Source organism: Ambystoma mexicanum, chromosome 2q (assembly GCF_040938575.1).
Source record: "Ambystoma mexicanum isolate Mex_15411 chromosome 2q, UKY_AmexF1_1, whole genome shotgun sequence".
In the NCBI taxonomy this organism is placed as follows: domain Eukaryota; kingdom Metazoa; phylum Chordata; class Amphibia; order Caudata; family Ambystomatidae; genus Ambystoma; species Ambystoma mexicanum.
The window spans coordinates 1016139881-1016166210 of record NC_090924.1 but is presented as its reverse complement, the minus strand read 5'-3'; the positions used below and the strand labels follow the sequence as shown (position 1 = coordinate 1016166210).

Below are 26330 nucleotides of genomic sequence, written 5' to 3'. Positions count from 1 at the left end.
AGAGGGGGGCACAGAGGAACAAAACGGGGGACTAGAGAGGGTGGGGGGCACAGAGGAATAAAATGGGGGACCAAAGGGGGTGGGGGCATAGAGGAACAACACAGGGGACCAGAGGGGGTGGGGGGCACAGAGGAACAAAACAGGGGACCGGAGGGTGGTGGAGGGAACAGAGGAACATGTTACAGTATCGGTCAGGTAGCAGGCAGGGGCCTTAGGAGTGGGCCTTGCGAGGAGGGCAGGCCAAGCCTGCCGGCTCTCCAATAGGCCACTTCAAGAAAGCACCAGCCAATCAGAGGGGCAGCAAGACCAAGCCCAAGCACTCCGGTACACTCACCAAAACGGGCAGCCATCATGTAATGGCCAGCCCAACGCAGATATTTCAGGCAGAAGTGTGCTGCCTCCAGGCATCACGAGCAGGCAAGATGATTAAAAAGAACAAATCTGGGCTATCACTGATGAGCAGCTAGTTGTTGCAAGTGCACCGATTAAATGGGAAAGAATGCGGGAATCCTGCGATTGATCACGCTGTATTTTAGTGACTTAAGCCCCCATTTCTTTACCCTTTTAACATTGTTGGTGAAATCATGTGCCTGCGTATCAACCCTGAGTGCCATTTATTATCAAAGTTTGCATTATCCGTGTTTCCATTACAGCGGCGTGTCTTTAGTGTTTTGATTAGTTGTGTGCATTGCTAATTTTTCTTCAAGTTCCTACTTTTGTACAACCTTGGTTGGACATTCTTTAGCACACCCCTCCTGAAGAATATTACTGCCCTTGGCCTGCTCTACCAAATGAGGCAAACGAGGGATAAACTTTGGGCTGTGCCAGGTTCACCTTTATGATTGGGATCACTGCCCATTTACCAATAATGTGAGCATGAGAAGGCGGTTTAGCCACAACTCATTCCTGTACTGCTGCAGAGCAGTGATATTTGGTCACAGACTCCCTGTGGAACTGGGTGTGGGGTGGCCTTGCCCACGCTTAGCTAGCAGGCAAAGAGCAGGGTGCTACTGGTCCCCTGTAGGAAAGAGTCACCATAAAATGACAGTCTTTATATCTGGACCGTAATGCACCTACCTCCTACTGAGAAGACTGAAACACATGAAAAAGAGGAATTTAGATCCTAAGAGGAAAAGAAACAAAAAAAAACATTCAGAAAGCAATAGCTGTGCCTTTTGCATGGGAGGTTGCAGAATGTTGTCCATTAACCACTATTACCCCCATGCAGTATGCCCGTGTATTACCATAATTTTATTAAGTGCTCAGATCATATGATATGACAGACATTGCTATCATATACTATTTATTAGAATCAACAGTCAAGGCAATCACATACTTGCCAAGAATTGTCGTTAAAAGGCCTGATACCCACTCAATTACCACGGACTGGCACAAAATGCAGAGGCGCACACCATTTACCAGACATGTTGAAGGTGGGGGTGAGGAATGTAATGCCCTCAACCATTACACAGTGGTGCCACACGTGTGTGTCCTTTTGCTTCACACGACTTTGATTGTGAAGGATACACCCACAATGTTTCGCAGACAGCACTTAGTCCCGTTGATTTCATCAGCCCGCTAACGTTTATGTGACAACATTTTGCAATTGGTGGCTGTTCCACCAATCAGCCATATTTAATAATAGACTGCACATTACCAGGCACTGCTGCCTGAGAAAACATTGCTCATTATTCGATTTGTTTGCAATGTTGCCATAATTAATTGTACAAAGGTGTGTGGAGATGTTCATTTTTGCGAGGTGGCTTGCGGAGGGGAGTGGGGCGTCAACCTGTTTCGCCTAGGAATCTGTCTGACCAGAGGCACGAGCTGCCAGCAGTGCCCTCTGTAGGGAGACAGCTGTGCATGAAATGTTGAGGGAGGCACTGTCTGGAGCGATGGCGCAGATGCAGATGATGAGAGACCGCTAGGCACGAGGCAGAAGCCAGCAGCTGAGCATGCAACACGGGCCCTACGTGCATTTATTCTTCTGTGCTCCAAGTAGCAGCTGCAGATGGAAGCACGTCTTCCCTGTTTGCCAGTTTTATAACCACTCTTTCCTTAGTGGCTACATTTTCCATCGTCAGCATTACGCCACCTGCCTAGTCCTCCACTTTAGCAACATTTCTCCATTTTGCCACAAAAACATTTAGTACAATATTACATATTTTACAATATTAAAAAGTACATTTTCATTGTGGTTTCTCCCCCTCGCATTTCAACGAGATGTCAATCAGTAAAAGGCCCACAACTACATTAGAAACGAGGCATTGTTTGCGAATATGAACTATTTGCTCAGTGATAGAACCAAGGTACACTTTGGCTGTTCTGCAAATTCCGCTGATGTTGTTAGATACGCGATTTCCCAATGTCCAAAGGCAGCGCCAGAGTTTATCTGAGCAGAACAGAAATTAGTTTGGCCACAATATGTACATTGAGACTGTTGCCAAGAAGACGGTAACGTTGCCTCACTGTTATCTTGTCAGGAAAATCTGAAAGATGAATCATAAAAAGTGAACATGTTATTTATACATGTGACAACCGATGATGTTAAACTGTAACTGCAAAAATAACTTCAATTGAAGAAATTGTAATCGCATGAATTAAGTACAGGCAATAAATATATGGTGTATAGTTAGTTAGACATTACGTTGCGCTAGGCGTCTTGGCGCTCAATTGGATGAAAGATTGAGGCCAAATGCTTTACGTGCGACTGTTGCAAATGGAATAAAATCAGGTGTGAAGGCTCCTGGGTAAGTCCAAGTAATGTTGAATGGACTGGAAAGCCAGTGGTAGCCGATTTCAGAAAGATGGGGCGCAAGTCGAAGAAGCACTGCCGCTGGCTACCAGAGCGGCACAACTGAGTATTCACCAACATAGGACCTTTGATCAAAGTGCATTTACTAGAAGTGGGAAAACATGGACCACGCGCATAGAAGGCAGGATCCACTAAGAAAATGTATTTAAAGAGGATGCACCTTTCCACTGGACGCCAGTGGAGCTACTTTTTGTTGGTTATGCAAGGCCCTGATTCAAGCATAGCTTCCCTTATGGGTGTGATCTAAGCATTTTCAAAAATGTCAAAGCTACAAAGCCTTTTAAAAAAAATGTATTCATTTATTTATATAAAGGAGGAACAATGCCCTTTTGATCGCAAAAGAACGTTCAATAGACCCGAAATCAGATTTGACGGGAAGCGGGGAGCTTCTTCCAATGGGGTGAGTTTGAGGGTACATTTTAGTTTTAAATTGGAGTAAATCATAAATTCTACCAGTTTCACCTTCCTGCACGAAACATATGTTTGATGAATGGAGTTTTACATGATGTGCCTCCAAGATGAAGTATCTGAAAAAATGGATCTCCCTAAATGTGCAAGAGCTAATGCAGATCAAATTCTCAACATTGATACTTAAAATTAAATCAGATCTCCAAAGATGGTCACTTCTAAAACTATGCTCCCTCTTAGACCACCAAACAGCATTTTTCCAGATAACAACGTCACAATGCAACACTTCCTCTCGGATGACAAACCACCAAGGCTACCACTATGGAAGCTGCAACGGCCAACGAGCTCAGGGGGTATCAACATTCCGAACTTCGCAAAGTATCTCTGAGCGTTCTCTGTAAGACATATTCACACAATGTAGAAACCTGATACAGATGTATGGGTTGAAGCGGAATCCAACCTGACTTCACAATTGGAACCAGGAGCTTTCTTCACCACTGAACTGAAGAATGTGACGGAAAAGAACCCCCTCAGAGACTTTCTAAGGGAGATTTGGCATTCTATATTCCATGCATTTAATTTTGATCCTTACACCTCTTGCAGGCATTGTGGTGGCAAAACCCTAGATTCACGTCTCAAGGGAAATGCATATTCTGTCTAACTGGTGGTATTTGTTATGTAGAGATCTCTTTGTGGATGGGAATGGGATTCCCCTATAACCAACTTTGCCAGCAACAAGATCTACAAGATTGCGCTTCTATGGAATATAGACAATTGACAGGAATTTTAAGTGAAAATATTGGACACCCATCTTGCATCCTTCCTGAGAACAGCATCTGGTGGCAAATGGGTGCATGTCTACCATTCTCTCGGAAGCTGCATTCTATAAACTTCTGGCAACACCTGGTGAAGAAGATACTAAGACCTTCTCAGTGTGGGCTGGAGAGTTGGGAAATGTATTGAGACCTGTAAGCTGGGAAATATGCAATAATTACATAAAACTGACATCATTAGGCTGGACATGTCAGATCAAATTGTTGCACCAAACATACTTAACACCAGAGCAAGTGAAGAGGAGAAACATACTTGACCACGATACATGATGAAATGTAAAAAGGGAACACTGAGCCACCTAATCTGGATCTGTGAAAAGATCAATGAATTCTGCAAAGGGGTGTTGAAGAGAATGTATTTGGTACTGGACACTGAAATACCCATGGTGATTACAAAATGATACAAAAGCGACCCAAATCAAGCAAGGCTTGGCTGTTTAGAGTGTCCAAGCTAGCAAAGAAAATTGGCCTTTGTGTCTGGAAGTCAACAAATTGCTTGTATATCAAGGAATGGATTCAGGATCTGCTTACCTTGTTAACCTTTGAGAGAGTCGTATACCGGAGCAGAGGGGATTTAAACATGTTTCCTACAATATGGACTTCTTTTCCGGAGGTGTATGGCTAGATGCACTTTCAATCTGTTCTATATGTTAATTTGAACTTTTTTTTCCTTTCTTCTTTCTTCTCCTCCATAAGTGCTATGGAGGCTTGATATTGGAACTGTATCATATTCTTGCCTTACAAATCTCCACTGTATGTTGTGACTATTACACTAAGTCCTGCTACTTAAATTAATAAAAACGTTTTCCTCAACAATTCTCTGTAGTCTTTGTTAACTGTACCCTTGTAGTGGGGTCACAAAAAGGATCATGACCTGGACCAAGGAGAGGGGGATGACTCTTTTTTATTTAATGCAGCTTAGGAGTTTGGCAAAGTATGTTTTTGAAAAGCAGCCCCTCGTGCGGCAGTCAGCTGCTTCTCCACATTGCCTTAGGCTTTACATCCTAGATCATTCAACCAAATTAGTTACTTGCCTGCAACTCTACTTGGAATGATTTGGTATTGTTTATAGATTCACATGCTTTGAATACTTCCCTGTCGTCAGGCTGTGTAAAATAAAAAGTAATGGAAATAGAAATAATAACATATTGCACGTATATCCACCATCTTCAAGCCCTTTTCCCCTGCACCAATGAGGTGGAGCCATTTTAGATTGTTAAGAAAGCAATTGCAATGCACACCAATATAAACAACATCACCAACCTAGTAGGGGAAACTGGTGGGTCGCAGACGAATCAACGAAAGATAGCAAAGGAAGAGAACTTGTTGCAGGTGTGCAACTCATTCTTCTTCAATAATGGATCCTGCATAGATGCACATTTGTGATACATTTACAGATACTACTACACACAGGTAAAATGTAAAGACTTTCCATCAAGACACACAGAGGATTTCTTGCACATTCACAATTATGACATTTGAAACAACCTTCAGTGATTGCTTGGGGTTATCACAATGCTTTTCTCTCCCAGCATCCACCACCCCCAGGCATCAGTTATATATGACCACTTAATCTGAAGGCAAGATACAGGAAGTGGGAATACAGTAGCAACATCGTTTTGGCTTTTTATTAAAAAGCCAGGGTTTGAAAAAGAGATCCAATAAAAAAAAATTATGTTGAGCTTATTATTTTCACGGCATAGTTTAGGAAAGAAACTCGATGGGAAAATCATTTTGGGGATTTTTATTTTCATAAGATGCAGGGCATTGGGAAAATTGCTTTCGGATGCAAGCAAATAAAGGGAAAACTTTGTTTTGCACACTCTACATTCACTTGAATGGCAGCGTTTTAGGGTTACCTTTATTGGGATTATGGACAGCCCCCTTCTGTACAGAGAAGGAAAAGGTGGGTATCTGGTGTTAGCGCTCTACCCAAAGCTTGAAATAACAATGTATTACAATAGTTAGGTAAAACAGATCAGCAGAAGAGTCAAATCAATGAATAATGGTAATAATACTGATTTTCTGTGCTGATTTTATTGGTTTCTCCTGTGCGGAAACCAGACGGGTTCTCTCCAAAGTCTTACATTTCTTCAGAGCTCTGTCAATAGTCCTGGGTTGATAACCTCTATCCCTAAATCGTTGAACACAGTAAATCACAATCTTGTTAGAAATCATTCTCCTTACTGCAGTTCCTTCGGGCTCTATAAAATTCCCCATAAGGTTTATTCGTTATTGTTGACCTTAAGTGGCAGCTTTTAGCATACAAAATAGAGTTCACCTCAGTATGTTTGCGAAATCTTTTACCCTCAATCTTGCCATTTGATAAATAAATGTGACGGTCAAGAAAATCAATACTTTGCGGATCACATGAATCTGTTAACTGATCCCTAATGTATTGTCATTGATGTACAATATGAAATCGTTAAAGGCTTCTGCGGTACCATGCCAAATTAATAGAACATTGTCTATATAACGTCTCCATGAGATAAAATTCTTTTTGAAAGTGGCATTGTTCAAAACATGAGTGACTTCAAAAAAGTGCATGAAAAGATTTGCCAACGAGGGGGCAAATTTCGCCCCTATTGCTACTCCGTTCATCTGCATGTAATATGTGTCATTGAAAGCACAAGCATTATTAATAAGAGTAAAATTCAGGAAAACCTTAATCATCTCAATATGTTTGTAATATGATGCTGAGGAGTTTCTGAAAGTGTAATCAACAGCCCTTAATGCTGTCGGCTGACCGATATTACACCAAGATGAATTAAAGATACTGTATTCATTGATTTGACTCTTCTGCTGATCTATTTTACCTAACTATTGGAATACATTGTTATTTCAAGCTTTGGGGAGAGTGCTAACACCAGATAACCACCTTTTCCTTCACTGTACAATGTCATAGGCCTGACGGGTGGTCTAGAGGTTTATTTGGTCTTCGCTGCCCCCCAACTTTTGTTAATTTACTTAATTATTCTCAGGACCTTAGTGCCTTCCACATTGATCGTACCCGTTATTGCCTTCAGACCCTTCTGTACAGAGAAGACAGTGTTTTCAGAAAGGTAGAGTCACCCAAGTACTTTATTGTCTATAGCGGCTCTAACACACTGGGCATGAACTTTGTTAGTTTCGAACTATACCAACACTCATCACGTGATTTTCTATATGGAATTAATTGATTTAACTTCATTTCAATGCGCTAAGAATCTACACAGCTTCCCCCCTCCCCACAATTTAATGGAAAGGATTAAGGCAGGCAGTACCCAACACAATTCAATTTAAATGGATAAGGTGATTTTCTATAGTGGAATTAATTTGAGTTAGATGTAATAAAAAGTGCCAAGGGTCTCCCAGTTCCACCCCCCTACCCGTTATGCGAGATGGTGATTAAGGCTGGCAGATTCCCTCGCAAAGTTTTGTTGGCATTTGGTCTAATCTACTTACATGGGAGGCCTTGGTTATGGGCCATCCAGGGAAACAGCAGGGTTCCCTTGAGGACAGCAGCGATCTGGTCAAAGGCTTCAGGCAAGGGTAGTGCCCAGCACCCAGACATCCTCTGGCTCCTCAAATGGCAGGCCCAGCTAGCTTCTAGATTTCCCAGTCTCTGTCTCCCATGCAATGTTTGAGACCTGGGTGGCTAATCCTGTCTCTCTGCTAGTTGTTCCTTGCAAGAGTCCAGCACTAAACTACCTCTACCTCTAGACTACCTTGGAAATTCAAGGGAATAATCAAAAGTTCAAAGAAAGGTCCCAACAGTCAAAAAGTCAAAGAAAGATCCCTCTCAGATGGAAAACTGCTCTCTTATAGGGTTGGTGACAATCCATTATTATCATGATTCCCACGTTTTGGATCAGCCAGCTCTCTCCCTCCATCTCCACCAATACGCCCAATGCCTGTTGATTGGACAAGGAGTTGGTAGGTGTGGATGATGGAGGCTCAGGGACGAGAACGATTCATCATCCCAAAATGACAAGTTGGTTAAACTTTTAGTGTTTCTAAAAATGTTAAATGGCAGCTACCCTCATTTTTCAGATAACTGCAGGCTCATATACATATTTGAGTTCTATATTTTAAGGCAAACATACTAATCATATCTCGGCACAACCTTCCTGGGACCATCTACTGTTTTTATGGATTTACTTCTGAGCTAAAATAGTTACAAATCTGCCCCTTCCTGATTGAAAACGTACTTCCATAACCTATCATCACACCAACTTGCCATTCCCTCAGAATTATGAGAAGGCCGGAATATTAATTGGTGTTATAACTCAACTTGTATACATCACACAGGATTCATATTTACATGATACCGACAGGCTTCTTGTCCCCTTTAATATTGGTCAGGACACCAATGGGTGAGCTGCAGTATTACCCTTCTTTCAGCACCTTTTCCCCATCCTACCACGTAGGATATTCCAAAACACTGCCTCCCACCCCTTTCCTACACGAACACTTTCACACAACACGAAAGACAACGGACTAACACCAGAGCCGTTTACCTGACATGTCCCAATGCAAGGGTCATGCAAAGTCAGGCAACTGACCAGAATCACACACACCTGACGACCCTTTCGCTTCCCCACAGGATAAAAGGTGGAGCATGAGAACACATGATGAGCACGGCAGACAGCACAACGTGAGAGCTAACTCAGCACGGCAGTTCAAGCGGAGGTGAAAGACAGCAAATACTGATAGGGTGGCAAGGAGAGAAGTGACCTTGCTCTTTCCAACCCAGGCCCGTGAAACCTCTGCAGATGGAAACATAAGTCCACAAACAATAGCCAGCGTGTGTTGCCGCAGATGTCTACGGTACGGGAAACCCTCCTCCGCTGATAACCAAGCCGGGGAAGGACACGGGTCTCTGAGATACCAACCTTGACTTGAAGGATAAAGAAAGGCAAGCGATTCATCACAGCCAGTGAGTCGAGGGGAGAGTTGATAAAAAACCGAACTGTTTTGAATGAAATGTAGCCAACGGCTAATTTGAACATTGAAAGAATTAAAGATACAGTGTTGCAAAAGTGTTCTGCTGCCCTGCTGTGTGCTAGTACAAGGGAAGTTGTGTCGGAGCGGAGCATTTCTCACTTAGTCACCATGCTTTTAACCTGCCTTCAACCTGCTGCTGGAGGAGTGGATACTGCAGCCTTAAGATGCTGTCCACAAAAGTTACACACTACGCAAAGTGTAGTGGAAGCGTTGCAGTAGTGTTCTGCTGTGTTCGGTGGTGGAGGTGGTCGAGGCTTGCCATCAGACTGCAATCAGGTAGTAAGTGCTTTGTTTCATCCCCCCCATTTTTGTGCCATTTCTTGGTGATTAACTGCTGTTTGCTCGACTTGTGGACCTGTCGACCTGCGGCTGCCTACACATTTAATCTTAGAGGCTGGGGTGACTGTTGGCACTTGTTGCCTTTGAGCCCAATCTAGTTGCAGAGCTGCAATCAACTGCAGATTACCGCGGGACAACCGAGGGAAACCGCTTTGCCATCATAAGCGCTGCGAACATGAGTGAACCAGCAGGAGAAAAGCTGTGAGGTCGTACGCGGCTACAAACTCGCACCAAAGCTGAGAATGCACCCGCTAATACAACCCTAAACTGTGAGGCAACCTCCTTTGCGTGGCTGTCCCCAATGAGGTCTCCTCCCACAAACCAACAGGCTGGACTATTCTCACCGGTGAGTGGTGGTTGTCATCCCTCTGTGACAGATTCACTGCCCAAACCGCACCCATGCGTATTGACTCTCCAGACACAACTGATACGGCTGGATGTCACAGATGATGAATTGCTGGGGGCTGAGTGGGGTGAGCAGGCCCTGCCTCCAATGAACAATGGGAGCATGGTCCCCCTCGAGGGCAGCCACATTTTTTTTTACGTCTGATCTCGGGTTCGGTATGACTGTAAATGGACCATTGACTCCACGAGCTGCTAAGGAGCTAGGTTATACCGATTTGGAGAGCTCTCCTGAGAAGGGGGGAATAACGACATGCCAACCGCCAATAGGGACTACTGCTTTGGAACTCTCTCTGAGATAGGGGCTTGCGCTTCCCAGGGAGCCTATGCACGTCCAGGGGAATAACTACCTGGATACATTTTTGATCAATGGTGGGGAGGGAACGGCGGTTACTCCGAACGCTCTTGCTGCATCATCGCTGGCCCCGCGTTTATCTCAGGACATTTCACTTATCCAGGCCTCTTTGAACAACAAGACCAATTGGAGAAGACCGAACTCTTAAGCTTGTAAAACCAGATAGGATGGAGAGGCCTGGTTTGTTATCATTACAGAATCATTACCCATCATTACCTATTGTTAGAGAACCATTACCCCTTTAGGAATACAGTTATCCATTATTGCATCCTGTTTAGTTATCCATCATACATTCTGATTAGTACTGATTAGTAGTGACATCATTAGACTACATGAAATAGTAACATTAGACTATCCACATTATTCTGCCACATATATGTAGCCATTTGCATTTGCTTATAGAATAAGGCCTGTTATATTTAAAGTGCCTTGCTAGAGACATGAAGTGCCATGTAGACACATGTTTAGGCTTATGTATTATGTATGCATGTAGAGTGACACGCATCGAGTGTGCATTTAGAATATGCATTGAGCTTTAAGTATAGTGCTTGGTATGAATGAAAGCTTATAGGCACTACATTCGAGAATAGAAAGCATGAGGCCTGTGGCATTATAAAGTCATTACACAGAGAAGCGCCGCAGAGTGCAAAGTTGTTATGAGTTAACAGTGTACAAGTATTCGTAAACATTTGCTTGGCAGGCAGAGCTAACACAACCCTTGTCCGAGTGGGGAAGGCGAAGGAGGCTTATCAGCATGGCTGTGTGCTTCGCAGAGACAGAAAAGGTGGGGGCAGCGCCATATGAAGGGAGAAGAGTTTGGCTCACAGAGACATGCACGAGAAGGAGAGAGGGATTTCATGGAGAGTGAATGGAGAAATATGAATAGATGGTAGGATGCTTCGCAGACGGAAGGAGATATGCTAGTAGATCTGATGACAAATGTCACGATGACAGAACACGCAGTGATTGACCAGAACACGGAGTGAAAGAACATGCAACACAGACTTGCAAGCATTGCTCATATTTAGAAACGCTGAGACAGAAAGAGGCATTTTAGCTCAGAATAACCAGAGGGGAGGCTTTAGGAGTTTCTAGTTGTTGGAGATGGAGTTTTGGATGGAGCTGCTCTCTGAGAGATAGATTGAGAGACGTTTGGATGACTCTGAGATTGAGGGAGAGGTGTTTTTGGTGCAGCAGAATCCGATGGCTTTGGGAGTTCAGAAGCTTGGGGAAGCATTCTGACGAGAGGAGAGATCGAGAGCTTGGCAGAGGCTTGAGGCAGTTCGAGTGACCAGACTTGGCACACATACAAATGGGAAGTATGGTTTATGGCCTAAACTGATTGATTAGGGCAGACACTCACAAAGAGCTTTGGGTTTGGAGAAGGGGAAATCAGACAGGGATTGTCTTAGAGAGAGAGAGAGTGTGAAGTATGGTGTGGATTGGAGAGGAATGCTGAATGCTGACACTTGCCATATGTATATTGCATTAGACATGATAGATCCAGCTAAACATAGGCATGTATTAGAAGCCTGTAAGGCTTACAGTTATTTCACTGCATGGTAGATTGGCACCAAAAGCATTGAAGGTGCAAATTCGAGTTTGCATTTTTGTAGTGCTTGCATTATGCATTGCTATGTATGAATAAAAGATTGTCTATTGTTTGAATTGATTCATGTGTTTTCTTTGTGTCTTATGTTAATGTGTCCATAGGAGTAAGATAGGAGTATGTTGTAAGAAGTAATCTAGAAGCAACACAGTGCACAAAGGCCCGGAGATACAGGAGCGGGGGGGCATAGTGATCCACCCCCTCCCAGGAGTTTGTCTAAGACTGATGCATGGTCGCACACTAGGGTTAGGCCATAGTGGTTTTTGTCTAGGATTAGTTTTACGATCTCACAAGCCCAAATGTCAGAAATGTTGAAAGAGCTGGCCTCTCCAATCTCGCAGGGTATAACCCATCAACAGAGCCTCCCACAACCTTTCTCTAGAAATATGCTGACTACCTGGGGAAATAATGACAGCTTGGCGATTCTGTATGAGGAACCTGTGGGAGAAGCTAGGGGAAATTTGTCAATGCTGGATGCAGAGTGCCAGGCATCTTTAGATCGGAGGAGATCCCCATTTATTCATGCCATCCTACAAAGCACTACGTCTGAATCTGGAGGATCCACCTTGAATGATTCGACTTTTTCACCTGTCACTATTCTCAAAGACCCCCAGATGGAACTTCTCTATGCAGCAAATTCAAGCCATAATGATGTCTGCCCTTTCAATTTCCTTGGCACCTTTCATCAAACTTTCGGAGGCTATAAACGAGGACTTTAAAGATCAAGCTACACTGCCTTTCCTGCCTGTTCCTTCAAAACTGATTTTTTTAGAAGCATCAGCATCAAAAGTGCAAGCAAGGCTGGACTATGAGGCCGAACAAACCAATAACTGGCAAATGAGGCTGAGCCATATGGCAAGAGCAGAGCAGTCGGACAAGATCGCAATGATGAGGCTATCTTGCACTCCTAAAAATGGGTTAGATGATCTGTAGACACTCGCCTTAGGCATAGCTTAAATTGCGAGTGTGTGCGCAGGACAAGTTTGCGCAGCGGGTTGCCTCTGCTACTGCCCCAACAGAACATACTATGACCAATCCATCTGTATCTGCACACTCCTCAAGGCCCCGACTCGAGGCAACTTCGGTGGCCCTATCGGGTATATTAAGGGAGTTGGAATTGACTGTGAAGGTCTTAACCACTATGGAGGAACCCACAGCTGTTGCATTAGCTCATGTAACGGCCCCTGCAATCACTATTGAAGACTCTGAAATAGTGTCTGGGATCTTAACCCCCTCAATTACTCTATGGCCTCCAGGCAGCTCTGGTCCTCTAGAAACAAATGATTCCATCCTTGAAAAGAAATGGAAACCAAAGACAAAGGACGCTCCATTACAAGAAATTAAAAAATCTAAGAACTTGCCTCAGCAGAGAAAAGTAAAATTCAACTCTTCTAGAGCCTTCCTGCGCAACTTGAAACCTCCCATACTTACTGTCACCAAACGACCAGAAAACAAGAAATCACTCGGTGAGTGCCTTGAATCTAACACAACACACAAGGTCATAAGCGATGACAAGCGCTCTCCAGGAAAGGAAGAAATGTTGGATGACACTCAGGATCTGGAAGGCAGCGAGCCAGCCACCTTGGTCGCAACCAGCCCCAATGAGAGGGTACGAAACCATCCTCCATGCCGCAGCAGGGTGTGTCTGGATGAATGCAATCTATTCTGATTTCATGACTCTGGCCTTGGGATGGAACAAAGCCAGATATCAACTAACTCTGCTGGCCCCTCTTCGGCAAAAGCCCGGCAACTCCCGGCTTTTATTTTCCCTAAAAAGCCCCTGCCTGAGAATGTGGCTATAAGAAAAGATCTGAAAAAAGATGAGCCCCTGGTGCTCTCTTTAGAGCAAGTGACCCAGGTGAATGATGGACTCATCTTAACCAGAGCGAATGTAATGATCCTTTTGCACCATTTTCTGGCGTTACGCTCCATATCGTCAAGGGATATTTGTGTGGTGGAGTTTTCCTGATGAGGATCGACCAGATTAAGACTTCACGTAAGAGCGAATCTGATCAGAAAAAGGTTAAGGGCGGCAGCCTCTGTGTATTGGTCACTTAACTTTGATCTTACACAAGACGAGTTTCCTGAGACCTCAGGCCCGGGCCCCTTGTCCAGGTCAAAACCCTGGTTGGGGAAGTTAAATGATACTAGCCACCCACAAACTTTTTCCCAGAAATTGGCGAAAGAGGAAATTGGACTCCTGATTGCAACCGCCACCAAGACAGTTCCACTGATGAATAAACCTGACCAGCCTCTGAAAATTACATTTTACAGGAAGGTAAAGGAACCGAGAATTGGGCAATACGATGCCTCACCTTCAGAGACTCTTTTTTTGGATGATGAGAGGGCCTGGATCCGCTCTGGACTTGCTAGATTGAATGACCATTAGCGCACAGTAAACCTAGGAATGTCTCAACTTCTTATTGGCTCCCGGAATACCAGGGGCTTTATTCATTTAATGAATGATGATGTAATGGAGTGGTCTCGATATGATATTCTACTCTTTCAAGAAACATGGCTACATGAGACTCCCCTGTGTGAAACCTTTATCCTTTTTTTGAATGCAGCTGTAAAAGGGGCTAAGGGTCAGACCTTCTTCGGGCCTACTTCTTCTCCTAAAAAAATCCTTACCTATGGAGATATTTAGGCATAGCTGACCCAATCCTTGGGTTCAAGTTCTCTTATTAAAGAAGATGTGGCCTACCGTTCAGAAGGATTTCTCAATAACGGTATTGATCAACATATACTGGAACCCTGCTAAATTAAAATCTGATTCTTTCATTGAGGCAGTGTTACGGGTGATAGATGATGTCAGATTGGAGTGGGCTAACCCATCGATAATACTGGTTGGAGATGTGAACATAAGATGCATTCCTATGGGGGGCTCTAACAGACTCACAGCAAACTCTAATTGTCGAGGCGTTTCAAGATCTAAAGCCTGGCTCCAGGGTATGCAGAGTAGAGATCTACTCATGCTAAACAGCAATATCAAGGAGGACATGCCGGCTGGGCCTATATTGAGTCGCGACTCAGCGAAAGCAATATTAGATTATTACTTTGTCTCTCATAATATCTACCATGGCATGGACTCCCTGATAATAATGACCATGGAGAATAGTGATCATTCGCTTCTGAAGATCACTTGGTCCACTCTCTGTAAATCTGGTGGGGTTGATCAAAGGGCGTTGACGGAGGTCTCCCAGGGACAAAATCGCATTCGCCTATGTCGACAAGATGTTATGGAAGTATCATCTTTGCTACAATCCAGATTAGAGGTAAATGAGGGTGCACCTAATTACACTCCATCACTGGCAAAATATGTTCAAGTTCAGGGTTCGGGATCTAGACCTAATTTTACTCAGAAGTATACATTTAAGAATAGGTTGGTGATGGGACGTAAGAAGTACAGAGCAGACCTGAAAACCATAACAGATCTACCCTGATTAGTCGTTCAGCCATGATGAAAAAGCATCAACAACAATATAAGAACTGGTTAAAAAGCTTTCAGGATGAATGCCTACAGACAGATGGAGCAGCCACGCTGGAAGTCCTGAGTAAGAAGAACTTTAGAGTAACATGGGAGTAGATAAACAAGGTAGGGACATCACAGGAGGCCCTACAAATGCTACCTGTCTCTGAGCAGCAGTGGATTGACCACTTTGACTCGCTTCTAATGGACAAGTCAATTCCATCTCCAACTCCAGGTCTAGACAGAGAAAGTGAGTGGGACTGGAAGCTATAGAAATCAGAAATACAGGACGCAATCTCAAAACTCTCTACGTCCAGGGCGCCCGGGCCGGACGGACTTTCAAACTATGAGTTAAAGTTGGCACCTGATGAGTTGTCAGATTTTGCCCATACCCTCTTTGATAAACTCTTGAAAGAAAAAACAAATACCCCTGTCCTGGAAGAAAGCTATCGTTATCCCTACTTTTAAGAAGGGTTTAAGAACCGATCCAGCTAACTACTGGCTCATAGCCCTTCTTGACAGTGCTGGGGAAAGTCTTCGCGTCTATCCTTTTAAAACGACTGTCTAGTTGTGCTATTGATTCTGAGCATCAGGACCCTGAACAAACTGGTTTTGTCTGAGATGTGGGCATAGGCTTGAATTAGTTCTGGTTGAACCTACTCAATCTCCAGGCCATATATGTTGACCTGGAGCAGGCTTTTGATAACGTAAATCGGGAGCGTCTCTGGGCCAAACTGAGGGGTTGGAAATGCCCAGATGAGCCTTTGGAGCGTATGATGACACTCTACTTGGACTCTACCATGTGGGTCCGCCTGAACTGTCAGGGATTGCTATCTAGGGAAATTGGAGTGAATAGGGTTGTGCAGGGTTGTGCTTTGGCCCCTATCCTCTTTAATCTCTATCTCTCAGATGTGTGAAAGTCGCAAGAGGAAATCCGTGGCTTCCCCCCAAAGGTGAATGGAGTTCCCCTTCCATGGATGATCTATGCAGATGATCTTGTGCTAATCATCAAAAAACCTGCTACTTAAATTAATTAAAACTATTAAAAAACATGTTTGCCTCAACCATTCTCTTTAGTCTTTGTTACCTGTACCCTTGTAGTGGGATCACAAAAAGGATCATGACCTGGACAAAGGAGAGGGGGAGGTCTGCTTTTTATTTTGTCCACCTTAGGAGTTTGGAAAAGTAAGCATATGTTTTTGAAAAGCAGCCCCTCGTGCAGCAGTCCGCTGCTTCTCCACAATGCATCAGGCTTTACATCATAGATGATCCATCCAAATTAGTTACTTGCCTGCAACTGCTTTGAATACTTCCCTGTCCTCAGGCTGTGTAAAATAAAAAGTCATAGCAATAGAAATACTAACTTATTGACCATATATCCACCATGTTCAGGCCCTTTTCCCCCGCACCAATGAGGTGGAGCCATTTTAGATTGTTAAGAAAGCAATTCCAATGCACACCAATATAAACATTGCCAACCTCATAGGGGAGACTGGTGGGTCGCAGGCGAATCAATGAAAGTGTCACGCAATCTGTCACGCATCATGTACGCCCTGATGCCACTATTTCACGTCATGACACCTCCAGTATTCACACACCACACTCACGTAGTACTCAGGTTGATCATTAGACCACCAAACAGCATTTTTCCAGATAACAACGTCACAATGCAAGACTTCCTCTCGGATGACAAACCACCAAGGCTACCACTATGGAAGCTGCAACGGCCAACGAGCTCAGGGGGTATCAACATTCCGAACTTCGCAAAGTATCTCTGAGCGTTCTCTGTAAGACATATTCACACAATGTAGAAACCTGATACAGATGTATGGGTTGAAGCGGAATCCAACCTGACTTCACAATTGGAACCAGGAGCTTTCTTCACCACTGAACTGAAGAATGTGATGGAAAAGAACCCCCTCAGAGATTTTCTAAGGGAGATTTGGCATTCTATATTCCATGCATTTAATTTTGATCCTTACACCTCTTGCAGGCATTGTGGTGGCAAAACCCTAGATTCACGTCTCAAGGGAAATGCATATTCTGTCTAACTGGTGGTATTTGTTATGTAGAGATCTCTTTGTGGATGGGAATGGGATTCCCCTATAACCAACTTTGCCAGCAACAAGATCTACAAGATTGCGCTTATATGGAATATAGACAATTGACAGGAATTTTAAGTGAAAATATTGGACACCCATCTTGCATCCTTCCTGAGAACAGCATCTGGTGGCAAATGGGTGCATGTCTACCATTCTCTCGGAAGCTGCATTCTATAAACTTCTGGCAACACCTGGTGAAGAAGATACTAAGACCTTGTCAGTGTGGGCTGGAGAGTTGGGAAATGTATTGAGACCTGTAAGCTGGGAAAGATGCAATAATTACATAAAACTGACATAATTAGGCTGGACATGTCAGATCAAATTGTTGCACCAAACATACTGAACACCAGAGCAAGTGAAGAGGAGAAACATACTTGACCACGATACATGATGAAATGTAAAAAGGGAACACTGAGCCACCTAATCTGGAACTGTGAAAAGATCAATGAATTCTGCAAAGGGGTGTTGAAGAGAATGTATTTGGTACTGGACACTGAAATACCCATGGTGATTACAAAATGATACAAAAGCGACCCAAATCAAGCAAGGCTTGGCTGTTTAGAGTGTCCAAGCTAGCAAAGAAAATTGGCCTTTGTGTCTGGAAGTCAACAAATTGCTTGTATATCAAGGAATGGATTCAGGATCTGCTTACCTTGTTAACCTTTGAGAGAGTCGTATACCGGAGCAAAGGGGATTTGAACATGTTTCCTACAATATGGACTTCTTTTCCGGAGGTGTATGGCTAGATGCACTTTCAATCTGTTCTATATGTTAATTTGAACTTTTTTTTCCTTTCTTCTTTCTTCTCCTCCATAAGTGCTATGGAGGCTTGATATTGGAACTGTATCATATTCTTGCCTTACAAATCTCCACTGTATGTTGTGACTATTACACTAAGTCCTGCTACTTAAATTAATAAAAACAGTTAAATAAAAACGTTTTCCTCAACAATTCTCTGTAGTCTTTGTTAACTGTACCCTTGTAGTGGGGTCACAAAAAGGATCATGACCTGGACCAAGGAGAGGGGGATGTCTCTTTTTTATTTAATGCAGCTTAGGAGTTTGGAAAAGTATGTTTTTGAAAAGCAGCCTCTCGTGCGGCAGTCAGCTGCTTCTCCACATTGCCTTAGGCTGTACATCCTAGATCATTCAACCAAATTAGTTACTTGCCTGCAACTCTACTTGGAATGATTTGGTATTGTTTATAGATTCACATGCTTTGAATACTTCCCTGTCGTCAGGCTGTGTAAAATAAAAAGTAATGGAAATAGAAATAATAACATATTGCACGTATATCCACCATCTTCAAGCCCTTTTCCCCTGCACCAATGAGGTGGAGCCATTTTAGATTGTTAAGAAAGCAATTGCAATGCACACCAATATAAACAACATCACCAACCTAGTAGGGGAAACTGGTGGGTCGCAGGCGAATCAACGAAAGATAGCAAAGGAAGAGAACTTGTTGCAGGTGTGCAACTCATTCTTCTTCAATAATGGATCCTGCATAGATGCACATTTCTAATACATTTACAGATACTACTACACACAGGTAAAATGTATAGACTTTCCATCAAGACACACAGAGGATTTCTTGCACATTCACAATTATGACATTTGAAACAACCTTCAGTGATTGCTTGGGTTTATCACAATGCTTTTCTCTCCCAGCATCCACCACCCCCAGGCATCAGTTATATATGACCACTTAATCTGAAGGCAAGATACAGGAAGTGGGAATACAGTAGCAACATCGTTTTGGCTTTTTATTAAAAAGCCAGGGTTTGAAAAAGAGATCCAATAAAAAAAAATTGTGTTGAGCTTTTTATTTTCACGGCATAGTTTAGGAAAGAAACTCGATGGGAAAATCATTTTGGGGATTTTTATTTTCATAAGATGCAGGGCATTGGGAAAATTGCTTTCGGATGCAAGCAAATAAAGGGAAAACTTTGTTTTGCACACTCTACATTCACTTGAATGGCAGCGTTTTAGGGTTACCTTTATTGGGATTATGGACAGCCCCCTTCTGTACAGAGAAGGAAAAGGTGGGTATCTGGTGTTAGCGCTCTACCCAAAGCTTGAAATAACAATGTATTACAATAGTTAGGTAAAACAGATCAGCAGAAGAGTCAAATCAATGAATAATGGTAATAATACTGATTTTCTGTGCTGATTTTATTGGTTTCTCCTGTGCGGAAACCAGACTGGTTCTCTCCAAAGTCTTACATTTCTTCAGAGCTCTGTCAATAGTCCTGGGTTGATAACCTCTATCCCTAAATCGTTGAACACAGTAAATCACAATCTTGTTAGAAATCATTCTCCTTACTGCAGTTCCTTCGGGCTCTATAAAATTCCCCATAAGGTTTATTCGTTATTGTTGACCTTAAGTGGCAGCTTTTAGCATACAAAATAAGAGTTCACCTCAGTATGTTTGCGAAATCTTTTACCCTCAATCTTGCCATTTGATAAATAAATGTGACGGTCAAGAAAATCAATACTTTGCGGATCACATGAATCTGTTAACTGATCCCTAATGTATTGTCATTGATGTACAATATGAAATCGTTTCTGCGAAAATCTTGCGAAATCTTTTACCCTCAATCTTGCCATTTGATAAATAAATGTGACGGTCAAGAAAATCAATACTTTGCGGATCACATGAATCTGTTAACTGATCCCTAATGTATTGTCATTGATGTACAATATGAAATCGTTTCTGCTTCTGCGGTACCATGCCAAATTAATAGAACATTGTCTATATAACGTCTCCATGAGATAAAATTCTTTTTGAAAGTGGCATTGTTCAAAACATGAGTGACTTCAAAAAAGTGCATGAAGAGATTTGCCAACGAGGGGGCAAATTTCGCCCCTATTGCTACTCCGTTCATCTGCATGTAATATGTGTCATTGAAAGCACAAGCATTATTAATAAGAGTAAAATTCAGGAAAATCTTAATCATCTCAATATGTTTGTAATATGATGCTGAGGAGTTTCTGAAAGTGTAATCAACAGCCCTTAATGCTGTCGGCTGACCGATATTACACCAAGATGAATTAAAGATACTGTATTCATTGATTTGACTCTTCTGCTGATCTATTTTACCTAACTATTGGAATACATTGTTATTTCAAGCTTTGGGGAGAGTGCTAACACCAGATAACCACCTTTTCCTTCACTGTACAATGTCATAGGCCTGACGGGTGGTCTAGAGGTTTATTTGGCCTTCGCTGCCCCCCAACTTTTGTTGATTTACTTAATTATTCTCAGGACCTTAGTGCCTTCCACATTGATCGTACCCGTTATTGCCTTCAGACCCTTCTGTACAGAGAAGACAGTGTTTTCAGAAAGGTAGAGTCACCCAAGTACTTTATTGTCTATAGCGGCTCTAACACACTGGGCATGAACTTTGTTAGTTTCGAACTATACCAACACTCATCACGTGATTTTCTATATGGAATTAATTGATTTAACTTCATTTCAATGCGCTAAGAATCTACACAGCTTCCCCCCTCCCCACAATTTAATGGAAAGGATTAAGGCAGGCAGTACCCAACACAATTCAATTTAAATGGATAAGGTGATTTTCTATAGTGGAATTAATTCGAGTTAGATGTAATAAAATGTGCCAAGGGTCTCCCAGTTCCACCCCCCTACCCGTTATGCGAGATGGTGATTAAGGCTGGCAGATTCCCTCGCAAAGTTTTGTTGGCATTTGGTCTAATCTACTTACATGGGAGGCCTTGGTTATGGGCCATCCAGGGAAACAGCAGGGTTCCCTTGAGGACAGCAGAGATCTGGTCAAAGGCTTCAGGCAAGGGTAGTCCCCAGCACCCAGACATCCTCTGGCTCCTCAAATGGCCGGCCCAGCTAGCTTCTAGATTTCCCAGTCTCTGTCTCCCATGCAATGTTTGAGACCTGGGTGGCTAATCCTGTCTCTCTGCTAGTTGTTCCTTGCAAGAGTCCAGCACTAAACTACCTCTACCTCTAGACTACCTTGGAAATTCAAGGGAATAATCAAAAGTTCAAAGAAAGGTCCCAAGAGTCAAAAAGTCAAAGAAAGATCCCTCTCAGATGGAAAACTGCTCTCTTATGGGGTTGGTGACAATCCATTATTATCATAATTCCCACGTTTTGGATCAGCCAGCTCTCTCCCTCCATCTCCACCAATACGCCCACTGCCTGGATTGGACAAGGAGTTGGTAGGTGTGGATGATGGAGGCTCAGGGACGAGAACGATTCATCATCCCAAAATGACAAGTTGGTTAAACTTTTAGTGTTTCTAAAAATGTTAAATGGCAGCTACCCTCATTTTTCAGATAACTGCAGGCTCATGTACATATTAGAGTTCTATATTTTAAGGCAAACATACTAATCATATCTCGGCACAACCTTCCCGAGACCATCTACTGTTTTTATGGATTTACTTCTGAGCTAAAATAGTTACAAATCTGCCCCTTCCTGATTCAAAACGTACTTCCATAACCTATCATCACACCAACTTGCCATTCCCTCAGAATTATGAGAAGGCCGGAATATTAATTGGTGTTATAACTCAACTTGTATACATCACACAGGATTCATATTTACATGATACCGACAGGCTTCTTGTCCCCTTTAATATTGGTCAGGACACCAATGGGTGAGCTGCAGTATTACCCTTCTTTCAGCACCTTTTCCCCATCCTACCACGTAGGATATTCCAAAACACTGCCCCCCACCCCTTTCCTACACGAACACTTTCACACAACACGAAAGACAACGGACTAACACCAGAGCCGTTTACCTGACATGTCCCAATGCCAGGGTCATGCAAAGTCAGGCAACTGACCAGAATCACACACACCTGACGACCCTTTCCCTTCCCCACAGGATAAAAGGTGGAGCATGAGAACACATGATGAGCACGGCAGACCGCACAACGTGAGAGCTAACTCAGCAAGGCAGTTCAAGCGGAGGTGAAAGACAGCAAATACTGATAGGGTGGCAAGGAGAGAAGTGACCTTGCTCTTTCCAACCCAGGCCCGTGAAACCTCTGCAGATGGAAACATAAGTCCACAAACAATAGCCAGCGTGTGTTGCCGCAGATGTCTACAGTACGGGAAACCCTCCTCCGCTGATAACCAAGCCGGGGAAGGACACGGGTCTCTGAGATACCAACCTTGACTTGAAGGATAAAGAAAGGCAAGCGATTCATCACAGCCAGTGAGTCGAGGGGAGAGTTGATAAAAAACCGAACTGTTTTGAATGAAATGTAGCCAACGGCTAATTTGAACATTGAAAGAATTAAAGATACAGTGTTGCAAAAGTGTTCTGCTGCCCTGCTGTGTGCTAGTACAAGGGTGTCGGAGCGGAGCATTTCTCACTTACTCACCATGCTTTTAACCTGCCTTCAACCTGCTGCTGGAGGAGGAGTGGATACTGCAGCCTTAAGATGCTGTCCACAAAAGTTACACACTACGCAAAGTGTAGTGGAAGCGTTGCAGTAGTGTTCTGCTGTGTTCGGTGGTGGAGGTGGTCGAGGCTTGCCATCAGACTGCAATCAGGTAGTAAGTGCTTTGTTTCATCCCCCCCATTTTTGTGCCATTTCTTGGTGATTAACTGCTGTTTGCTCGACTTGTGGACCTGTCGACCTGCGGCTGCCTACACATTTAATCTTAGAGGCTGGGGTGACTGTTGGCACTTGTTGCCTTTGAGCTCAATCTAGTTGCAGAGCTGCAATCAACTGCAGATTACCGCGGGACAACCGAGGGAAACCGCTTTGCCATCATAAGCGCTGCGAACATGAGTGAACCAGCAGGAGAAAAGCTGTGAGGTCGTACGCGGCTACAAACTCGCACCAAAGGTGAGAATGCACCCGCTAATACAACCCTAAACTGTGAGGCAACATCCTTTGCGTGGCTGTCCCCAATGAGGTCTCCTCCCACAAACCAACAGGCTGGACTATTCTCACCGGTGAGTGGTGGTTGTCATCCCTCTGTGACAGATTCACTGCCCAAACCGCACCCATGCGTATTGACTCTCCAGACACAACCGATACGGCTGGATGTCACAGATGATGAATTGCTGGGGGCTGAGTGGGGTGAGCAGGCCCTGCCTCCAATGAACAATGGGAGCATGGTCCCCCTCGAGGGCAGCCACATTTTTTTTTTACGTCTGATCTCGGGTTCGGTATGACTGTAAATGGACCATTGACTCCACGAGCTGCTAAGGAGCTAGGTTATACCGATTTGGAGAGCTCTCCTGAGAAGGGGGGAATAACGACATGCCAACCGCCAATAGGGACTACTGCTTTGGAACTCTCTCTGAGATAGGGGCTTGCGCTTCCCAGGGAGCCTATGCACGTCCAGGGGAATAACTACCTGGATACATTTTTGATCAATGGTGGGGAGGGAACGGCGGTTACTCCGAACGCTCTTGCTGCATCATCCCTGGCCCCGCGTTTATCTCAGGACATTTCACTTATCCAGGCCTCTTTGAACAACAAGACCAATTGGAGAAGACCAAACTCTTAAGCTTGTAAAACCAGATAGGATGGAGAGGCCTGGTTTGTTATCATTACAGAATCATTACCCATCATTACCTATTGTTAGAGAACCATTACCCCTTTAGGAATCCAGTTATCCATTATTGCATCCTGTTTAGTTATCCATCATACATTCTGATTAGTACTGATTAGTAGTGACATCATTAGACTACATGAAATAGTAACATTAGACTATCCACATTATTCTGCCACATATATGTAGCCATTTGCATTTGCTTATAGAATAAGGCCTGTTATATTTAAAGTGCCTTGCTAGAGACATGAAGTGCCATGTAGACACATGTTTAGACTTATGTATTATGTATGCATGTAGAGTGACACGCATCGAGTGTGCATTTAGAATTTGCTTTGAGCTTTAAGTATAGTGCTTGGTATGAATGAAAGCTTATAGGCACTACATTCGAGAATAGAAAGCATGAGGCCTGTGGCATTATAAAGTCATTACACAGAGAAGCGCTGCAGAGTGCAAAGTTGTTATGAGTTAACAGTGTACAAGTATTCGTAAACATTTGCTTGGCAGGCAGAGCTAACACAACCCTTGTCCGAGTGGGGAAGGCGAAGGAGGCTTATCAGCATGGCTGTGTGCTTCGCAGAGACAGAAAAGGTGGGGGCAGCGCCATATGAAGGGAGAAGAGTTTGGCTCACAGAGACATGCACGAGAAGGAGAGAGGGATTTCATGGAGAGTGAATGGAGAAATATGAATAGATGGTAGGATGCTTCGCAGACGGAAGGAGATATGCTAGTAGATCTGATGACAAATGTCACGATGACAGAACACGCAGTGATTGACCAGAACACGGAGTGAAAGAACATGCAACACAGACTTTCAAGCATTGCTCATATTTAGAAACGCTGAGACAGAAAGAGGTATTTTAGCTCAGAATAACCTAGTTGTTGGAGATGGAGTTTTGGATGGAGCTGCTCTCTGAGAGATAGATTGAGAGATGTTGGGATGACTCTGAGATTGAGGGAGAGGTGTTTTTGGTGCAGCAGAATCCGATGGCTTTGGGAGTTCAGAAGCTTGGGGAAGCATTCTGACGAGAGGAGAGATCGAGAGCTTGGCAGAGGCTTGAGGCAGTTCGAGTGACCAGACTTGGCACACATACAAATGGGAAGTATGGTTTATGGCCTAAACTGATTGATTAGGGCAGACACTCACAAAGAGCTTTGGGTTTGGAGAAGGGGAAATCAGACAGGGATTGTCTTAGAGAGAGAGAGAGTGTGAAGTATGGTGTGGATTGGAGAGGAATGCTGAATGCTGACACTTGCCATATGTATATTGCATTAGACATGATAGATCCAGCTAAACATAGGCATGTATTAGAAGCCTGTAAGGCTTACAGTTATTTCACTGCATGGTAGATTGGCACCAAAAGCATTGAAGGTGCAAATTCGAGTTTGCATTTTTGTAGTGCTTGCATTATGCATTGCTATGTATGAATAAAAGATTGTCTATTGTTTGAATTGATTCATGTGTTTTCTTTGTGTCTTATGTTAATGTGTCCATAGGAGTAAGATAGGAGTATGTTGTAAGAAGTAATCTAGAAGCAACACAGTGCACAAAGGCCCGGAGATACAGGAGCGGGGGGGCATAGTGATCCACCCCCTCCCAGGAGTTTGTCTAAGACTGATGCATGGTCGCACACTAGGGGTAGGCCATAGTGGTTTTTGTCTAGGATTAGTTTTACGATCTCACAAGCCCAAATGTCAGAAATGTTGAAAGAGCTGGCCTCTCCAATCTCGCAGGGTATAACCCATCAACAGAGCCTCCCACAACCTTTCTCTAGAAATATGCTGACTACCTGGGGAAATAATGACAGCTTGGCGATTCTGTATGAGGAACCTGTGGGAGAAGCTAGGGGAAACTTGTCAATGCTGGATGCAGAGTGCCAGGCATCTTTAGATCGGAGGAGATCTCCATTTATTCATGCCATCCTACAAAGCACTACATCTGAATCTGGAGGATCCACCTTGAATGATTCGACTTTTTCACCTGTCACTATTCTCAAAGACCCCCAGATGGAACTTCTCTATGCAGCAAATTCAAGCCATAATGATGTCTGCCCTTTCAATTTCCTTGGCACCTTTCATCAAACTTTCGGAGGCTATAAACGAGGACTTTAAAGATCAAGCTACACTGCCTTTTCTGCCTGTTCATTCAAAACTGATTTTTTTAGAAGCATCAGCATCAAAAGTGCAAGCAAGGCTGGACTATGAGGCCGAACAAACCAATAACTGGCAAATGAGGCTGAGCCATATGGCAAGAGCAGAGCAGTCGGATAAGATTGCAATGATGAGGCTATCTTGCACTCCTAAAAATGGGTTAGATGATCTGTAGACACTCGCCTTAGGGATAGCTTAAATTGCGAGTGTGCGCAGGACAAGTTTGCGCAGCGGGTTGCCTCTGCTACTGCCCCAACAGAACATACTATGACCAATCCATCTGTATCTGCACACTCCTCAAGGCCCC

The 26330-nt window shown here is 43.6% G+C and overlaps 1 protein-coding gene across 2 annotated transcripts in view; it reads right to left on the bottom strand.

Moving 5' to 3' along the window:
• Positions 1 to 1230: 1230 nt before the first annotated feature.
• Positions 1231 to 26330, bottom strand: part of TRDMT1 (tRNA aspartic acid methyltransferase 1) — a 542866-nt gene continuing 517766 nt past the window's right edge. Inside the window, exon 11 of one of the 2 annotated variants that reach the window (XM_069648351.1) lies at positions 1231 to 2489. In XM_069648351.1, coding sequence (XP_069504452.1) covers positions 2389 to 2489 — 101 coding nt within the window. In that variant the 3' untranslated portion in view covers positions 1231 to 2388. The remainder of the gene's footprint in view (positions 2490 to 26330) is intronic. The other variant, XM_069648352.1, reaches the window with a different exon arrangement.